Source organism: Cygnus olor, chromosome 10, assembly GCF_009769625.2.
Source record: "Cygnus olor isolate bCygOlo1 chromosome 10, bCygOlo1.pri.v2, whole genome shotgun sequence".
Classification (NCBI taxonomy): domain Eukaryota; kingdom Metazoa; phylum Chordata; class Aves; order Anseriformes; family Anatidae; genus Cygnus; species Cygnus olor.
Genome location: NC_049178.1, coordinates 2,741,698 through 2,749,799, shown reverse-complemented (window position 1 = coordinate 2,749,799; position 8,102 = coordinate 2,741,698). Strand labels below are relative to the sequence as shown.

Genomic DNA, 8,102 nt, shown 5'->3' with positions numbered 1-8,102 from the left:
TCGGTGTGAAACAGTGTAAGGAGACTTTTCTGCCTCACCATCACCCAGCAGCTTTCACTCAGGCTTGCTCTGAGAGCCCTGCTGAGGAGCTGAGATGTCAGACCTGTGCCAGGCGTCCTGTACCTCTGGTGTCAGTACAAGGCTTCCATGTGGATGGGAAGCATCAAGCCAGTCTGGGGGTAAAGTAGGCTGGATCCCATTATGCAGTGTGTGCTCTAGTTTTTATGTTATGTTTGTGTACAGAAGAACTTGTCAAATGCCAAGCCCTCTGGAGTTAGCCCAGGAAGGGGTTGAGGAGTTGCCTGGAAATGATGTCAGCTGCACAGGGTCAAGAGCCTGTCTGTAGACACAAAGACTTTTTTACCAAAACAACTCACAGTGAAGGCCACGAGTGAGCTACACACCCTGTCAGTTGGTACATAAGCACATGGCTGAAAGAAATTGACTATTTGGGAGCATAGAGGAAAGGCAAAAAATATGCAGGCAAACAAAGCAATAACAATTAAGGCAATAGGCAAGAGAAATGACTGGATGGAATCATCAGCTGGAAAAAAAAAAAAAAAAAAAAAGACAAGTAATGATATATAACAAGCCACTACATGTTCTTCCTAGGGGGAAGACTGAAAAAACCCAGAGGAGAATGGCAAGAAACCAGTAGCAAACCAACAGACCAGCAAGGCAGTCCTTTCTAAAAATGTCACCACGGAATTACACAAGAAGCAGCACATGAAGGACATCTGCAGTACTGGCTCAAAACCTTACAATTGGCTATGGATAAGGAAGGGCAAGAAATCCTTTGGAAAGCATAAAGACACTGTTGAAACTTTTTGCTTCTGCTGGCCAAGCTGCGTATATGGGAAGCCACATTGTCCAACAATTGAAGTTGCCCACCTCGGTGCTCTTTGGAGGTGTGCTGGCACCCCAGATCAGGGGGCAGGACCAGGGGACAGGCTCCGCACACAGTCTGCATTGCCTGCAAACAGCCCGTGTTGCTGGAAAGCCTCTGTGCTTGCTGATGAGGTCTGCTTGAGCTGTTGGTTAAGCTGAAGCATTTGGGCTTTCCTGCCTGCGCTTTCTAAAGACGTCCAGAGGGCACTTTGCAAAAGCCAGGCACTTCCAGGCTGAGCCTCAGGGACTTGGGCAGTCAGGTCTGTACTGCACATTGTCCCATTCCAGCGGGGAGATGAAGCAGCAACTGTTAGTGCTTGTCACTGGATGAAAGCTGCAGCCCTTTATTGGTGTGTCAGGATCCTTTTGACTGTAGCAGCCGCGCTATGTCATCATTTATTTCTGAGGGTGTTTTCTGCACGGACTGAATCAGAGCCTTGTGGTGGCCTCCTGGTGCTTCTGGTAGCTGTACGCTTGGAGTGAGTCACAGGGCATCCTCAACTGCACCGCAATAACCTGCCAAACAAAGGCTGTGTGTGTCACCAAGCCTTGAGAGGTGATAGGCATTTTATTACAACAGGTACTATTTTATACGCTGGGGTTGTTTCTGAACTGTGAACTCCCCCAGCTGGTGAACGTCTGCTATTACCGTGAGCCACAACCTCCACTCCAAAATGTCTCTGTGAGGACATACTTCGAGACTGACTCCAAACACTCACCAGCATCCTAGGATGTGCAGTCAGAAGCTGGAGGAGAATCTGAGCAGGAATAACTGCAGAATGATGCGCTAATGTGGTTTACCAGAATGCCTGCCATTTGTGAGGAGGAACAAGGTCAGCATGTGTTTAAAAATGTCATACATCTGGTGGGGTTTGTCTGTTTCATGAAGTCTGAGCACTGCGACTCTGGACTCGAATATGGGAAGAGCCAAATCTCCAGCAGCTGCAGGCACAGCAATTTCTCTATCACTATCCATGAGGGAACATCCCAGCCACTTGGAAGCATGACTTCAAGGAAAACAGGCACAAAACCTGACCCATGCCACACATTTCAGGTCCCTTGCACAGTCTTTTTATTTATTTGATTCATTATTTATTGTTGATATGAATTATCAATAATTCATTAAATTATTGATTTAATTCAGCATCCCTGAATTAAAGCATTAATCCCTAAACTCATCAAAGAGGCAGGAACACTGCTGCACAGCATTAATGAGAAGGCAGTATGTATCAAAGCTGTTCACCTGCTTGGCAGCACACACCTTCTCATGGTCTGAGCTGGTTATGATGCTGTGGTTCTGGAAGTGTCCAAGCCAAGAGTCTGCAGCCAGCAAATGTCATCCTCTGGACCCACTCTGCATTCTTGCAGGCACCCACCTGCTCTAGCACTTGTTGGAGGCTGCCAGGAACCAAAACACCTTTCCAACAGGAAAATGAAACACCTTTGTTTTTGGATCTGGATGGGTTTCTCATGACATCAGTGAGCCAATGCAAGATGCTCGGTGGGAATACAAAGGCAGGAGTGGCATGGTGGGGGGATAGGGATGCAGGCAGGACACATCCCTGCTGGCATTAGTTTGCCCACCCTTGAACGGAACTCCTGAGTAAAAGTGGAAAGTCGATGAGATTTGAAGCTCATTTCATGGGGAGCACTGTCTAGCAAAAGCACTACTGTTTGGGCCTGTGAATTTGTACGGAGCTAGTGGTTGACATTTGACTAACAGTTCTCTGCTGGAAGGCAATGAGAGAGGAGCAAACTGCTGCCTCTCCTGGTACCTCCTCCAGGTACTGGTGCCCTATTCCCCGCAGAAATATTTCCTGAGCTCCTGTGTACACTTGCCATGTTATTCTTGGCCAAAAGTCACGCTTACCTTTGGCTGAAATGACCTCTCAACCTTCCTTCAGCTCACTCAATGCAACTGGGCTCTCAGTCTTCCCCTGGGAAACACGGTCTTAATCCACTCATCATGTCACCACTGGTTCTCTGGTTTGAAAGCCTCTCCCTAAGAGGAAGCTATCCCTCAATAGCACACCTGGCCTGCTGTCTTTCTTAAGGAATTACTTACAGCAAAAGTTCATCAAAAGACACCTGTTTGAAGAGATGTGGGCAGTGAAAAGATCCATGTTATCCCAATCCTCTCACTGTCATCTATGTGGTCGGTTCAAGGCCGCATCACGCTTACCTGCGACTCCACAATATTCACCTCTAGCGTGCTGGGGATGTCTGATAGGGTAATGGGTAATTCTGTGCAGGTTAGTCAGCTCCCGTCACTGTCCACATAATATGGCCAAGAACAAGGGAGCAGCCAGGGTGTAGGAGATGTAAACAGAAACAGCCTTGTGTTATGAAAGAGAACTGCAGAAACAGCAGGGGTTGCACATGTCTATGGACACCACATTCAGTCTCTTGTGATAATGAAGGAGTATGTGGAAAACAGCACCAGGGACAGAAGGGTCCATCAGGACAACTGGCAGAAAAGCAAAGGATGAGTTACCTGACCTTTCCATGACTGAGAAAAAGGGGGAAGGCTGTAGCACCTGGTGACCTCCAAGATGGAGGGAGGAAGCAGAGGGAAATGAGCGTGTATATTTGACCAAGGGTGGTAAATGATGAGAGCAGTGCTGGGCAGTGGGCAGGTGTGTCTGTGTGGACCATGGTGTGTGTTGCCAGGACATAAACTAAGCAACTGCCCTTCAGGGGTGGGTAGGGCTGGACAGGAATCAAGACCACGTCCAACTAGCCAGGGCTTCTGGTGGCATTTCAGCAAAGAGAGGTGGTGCTAAGGGTTGCAGCTGGAGCACTGGCTTAGCACTGTGGTGTGACTGTGAAGGGGCAGCACAGCTCCCTGCCTGCCTGCCCCTGCTGATGAGGAGCAGGGGGAAGAGGGCAGAGCACCAAGAGCACCACGCCGGGCCGTTCACCCTGCCCTGCCTGCTGCCTGCGCAGGGGGACCTGGGGGCACACAGCTGCCCTGCACCCCTCCACTGAGCCCGCGCGCCGCCCCTCGCCAACCCCACAAAAAGGCCAGGCCCAGGCGGATGTATACAAAACCTGAAATAGTTTACTTTGCTTTCTTTTTTTTTTTCTTCCCTTTTTTTTTTAAACTTTGCTCTAGGTTTACTTAGATTTCATGAACTTGATACAAGAGCATTTGATATGAATCGGTAAATAAAACACCGTCATAGATAGATAGCCACGATAAACTTTGTTAGAAATGTACATGTCGCGAAAAAATAATAATACTAATAATAATAATCATAATAAAAAAAGCCGGCGCGACGCCCAGGCCGGTGCGGCCCTCACGGCCCTCGCCACGGCTGCGGGTGGCTCTGGTTCCCCGCGGGCGCCGCGCCCCGGTAATGTGTGTATATAAACAAAGCCCATAAGAAATGTACAAATATAAAAAGCTACAAACATTAATAAATTACATCGTCACAAAACACGGAAACACTCCACAAGGTGCTAGTAAAATAACTGTCTCCCTCCTCGTACAAGAAGTTACGCAAAGAGCTGGTACAGGCCGCTGCGGCTGGCGGCGCCCGGAGAGACTTTCCCCTTATAAAAAACAGGTGGTCGTTATTCCAAAAGCTATGTACAAGCTACATTCTAGGAAAAGGATGCCTCAGGAGACGCACCTACACGGCAGCCAGGCACCGCCGCCCGCCCGCCCCCCCGCCCCTCACCGCCTCCCGCTGCTCAGCGCCGCGGGTGCGTTAACTTTTTGCGGACTGGTCGCTCTCAGCACTCTGAGAAAGGACATCTATATTAAAAAATATTTATAGCAGGATTCTGTACACTCCGACCGCTGAAAGTTAAAAGGGTTGCCGTCGTGGTGGCCAAAGTTAGGTGGCAGTAGCCCAGAGGCCGCTAGAGGAGCAGCTTGCCATTCCGGTGGATCTTCAGGATCTTGCCGAGCCGCTGCTTGGCCGTGGCCATCCCCTTCTTCGTGCGCTTTCCTGGAGGAAGAGCGGGAGCGGGTGAGCCCCAGGGCGGCTCCAGCCCTACACAAAGTGACCCTCCAGCCCCATACCACTGCTGCCTTCCCCACGGGAAGCCCAGCCCCATCCCAGCACCTCCACGAGGCCACAGCCACCCCACAAGCCTGGGGCCTTACCCGCTCCCACCCCAGCTCCCCGGTGCACCAAGCACAGGAGCCAAAGCGGCACCACTGCAGCCGGGGCACGTCCCGTCACACACCTGGGGCACCCGCTGCCCCCACAGTGCCAGCCCTGCTGTGCTGTGCCCTCACCCAGCCCACATGCATCCCAGCTCATGGCTTGTGGGTAACCAGTTTGCCCCCCAGCAAACATCCAGCCCCAGTTTGGACGGTCCCAGTGACTCTCCCCAACTGGGGAGGCCGTGCTCACATGGGCACCCAGCAGGCTGTTAAATGCTGCCTGCCTTCACCGTGGGCATGCACGCACCTCCAGGACCTCTGGGCACCTCTCTACTGTTCTGCACACACTCAAGGGGGAATCTGTAGCATGGGGACACTGAGACTGCGTGGCATCTCACTGGCACCAGTCCATGTACCACTGTGGTTCCTTGCCCTCTCTTTCCCAAGAGAGACCATCTGCATCCAGCATAGGCAAAAGCTGCTGAACAGATACATGTACAGGTGCACACACACACACACGCACGCACTGACATGCACATCTTTACAAATTTAGGCTAACATCAAGGCACTACAAAGCACCGAACTAGGACAACCTCCCCTATCCCCACACTCAGGAGAGAAAAACACCACCGCGAGTCCTTGCTCATGGGCTGTGCCATTCAGGAAGGCCTGTGCTGCCTGCGTGCTTGTCCTCAGAGACTTGTGCAACTGTCACAGCTGATCTCTACCCCACCTCTCGCCAGCTACTACCTTACAGCCAGAAACATTGTGAATCTCCAAGGTATCTGGGACTACCTGGCACACCACAAACCCACAGAGCTGCTTCCCTGCCCATCATGCTGTCAGTGCACTCACATGCAACACCTGCAAAGACTCGATTCCTCTCCACTTCTCCCACCTGCATTGAGTGCTCCAGCCCAAAAGGGCAGGTGGTGACCTTCCACACCATACCTTTTCTCAATAAGAATGTGCTTCTACAGCCACAGAAGACTTGCAGTATACAAAGGCAATTTATAATTTCCTCATTTCTCATCCTTTTGCCTCACTGTGAGTCATCTCCCTTCCCTGAAATAGTCTGAGAGCTCCCTGACTCTGCTTCATCCCACCTTCTCCTTCCAGTCCCTTCATTCCCAATGATGCCCAACCTGTTAGTTCCCAAGCTCAGGGATCTCCTGTGCTCCATGCAAGAGAGATGCCCTGAAGTCCCCTTGGTGGCCCCAGCTGACTCAAGGCCCTTCACTGGAGGCTCTGAACGTGCTCCTCTCCCTCAAGGTCAGGCACGTACTCTTGGCACATGGCTCCTTCCCTCCTTTGAGGACTGACCTATGTCACGGGCAAGGTGTGATCCACATGCCTGTTCAGGCTCCCTTCACGATGACCTGACTGGGCACCCAGCTCACCTGCTAGACCAGGCCTGGCTCCATTCAGCACTCCTCTTCCCATCACATCTTCCATGCTCTTGGACCTGTTTTATTCACGTTACCATTTCATCACAAAGACACAATTCCAGGCAAATACTTTCATTTCACTCTGGTTCTACAGACAGCTATGGGTCTTGCCAGCTCCTGACAGAGCCCTTGGGCCTATAACGGGCTGTACACATCCTCCTGTATGGCCCATTCAGTTGCCCTGATGTTTTACTGGTTGGCACCCCTCAAAGGGGCTGCAGGACACTACACACTACCTCTAATTTGCTCCACTCAAATGCAGAATACTGGAAACATCTGCCACATAGCCTCACTTTTAACAACAGGGCCTCTCCCAGTGGGATCGAGCACTTGATCTTCACCATACACAGTGCACTTGACTGGAGTTTTTGCCTGTCCCACACACCTGCCTTTATCGTGCTTTCTCAGCACAGTTCAAGCAGAGAACAGGAGGCCCCAGCCCAGACCCCAGGACAGCCCCGGCTTTATAACGCTTTCCCTAAGGCAGACAAGCGACTTCTTCCTCTCTTGGTTTTGTTTGCGTGGCTGTGTTACTCCCAAGGTTTGACATTCCTCTGCTCTCTTGTTGCAACTCTCAGGACAGGTTTGCAGATTTGCACTACTCTATATGCGCTGGGCAGGACGTCCTCCTTTACATGTATTGTACAACCACTAGCCGACCTCAGCAGTGCCTGACCCAGCCCTGAGCAGAGCAGCCTTTATGGATGCATCCTCCCCTTGACAAGGCTTCACCAGACGGGCTGGACTGTGACGTGGCCACTGCATGTCCTCCTCAGGAACCCTGGGGCATGCTCAGGAGCATTTCCTAGCACAGGATGCCTCACACCCTGCAACAACAGCCCAGCAGAAAGGCACAAATTTGGGCCCACACTACCAGGGGAGCCAAGGCCACGGGCCAGATCTCCAACCAGATCTGATCTACCAAAACAATTCTACAGACCCATGACAAACACAATACGTGAGGGCCCTGCAAACGGCATGGATTACATGACCAAATCACCCTTCCCCATTCCTACAGCATAACCCCAGGCGTTTCCTGGTACCTTTGGCGGAGGCATTGTTCTGCGAGGATGATGAGGGTCTCCTCTGTGTGAGGAAAACACCGGGTGCCATCGGCTGTGATCCCCTGTTAGGCTGGGCGACCCCAAAGGTGCTGGCCCCTGCGGTGTACTCGTGATCTGTGAGGCTGCTGGCATGTGACTCCAGCTTCGGCTCTGGCGAGCTGCCTTCCTGAGCCGGTTTGTTCGCGTTGTTGGTTGACAGCTTCTTTTTGGTATTTTTTTTCTTCTTGCCTTTTTGTTCCTCCTTTAAAATGACAAACATGAAGCTCATATTAATCCCCAGAAGACCTTTAGCTATGGCAAGGGCCAGCGGCGTTGCTTAGGGTCCTGATACAATGAAAAACAATGGAGTTTGCCATGTACAAACTGCTCAGGCTGTTCCGATACCATCTCTCTCACAGATCTCTGCCGCATGCACACGCTGCCTTTCTTGCCTCTCTGTGCTTTGTGCAGAGCCTCCTTGCTTGTTAACTCTGTGCACACTGCGGCGAGTAGGAGCCAATCAGGACCGAAACGACCCTGCCTTGGGAGACCAGCGTGGTTTTGCATGAACAAACCTTTTGATGTTCCACATAAACTGGCATCTCC

At 51.3% G+C, this 8,102-nt stretch overlaps 1 protein-coding gene across 7 annotated transcripts in view; it reads right to left on the bottom strand.

Moving 5' to 3' along the window:
• Positions 1-3,929: 3,929 nt before the first annotated feature.
• PHF2 (PHD finger protein 2) overlaps positions 3,930-8,102 on the bottom strand; it is a 104,766-nt gene continuing 100,593 nt past the window's right edge. For 5 of the 7 annotated variants that reach the window (XM_040568187.1, XM_040568193.1, XM_040568189.1 and 2 more), the window contains 2 exons: positions 7,497-7,758; positions 3,930-4,844 (listed from right to left, as the gene is read on the bottom strand). In XM_040568187.1, coding sequence (XP_040424121.1) covers positions 4,756-4,844; positions 7,497-7,758 — 351 coding nt within the window. In that variant the 3' untranslated portion in view covers positions 3,930-4,755. The remainder of the gene's footprint in view (positions 4,845-7,496; positions 7,759-8,102) is intronic. The other 2 variants (XM_040568191.1, XM_040568192.1) reach the window with 1 other exon arrangement.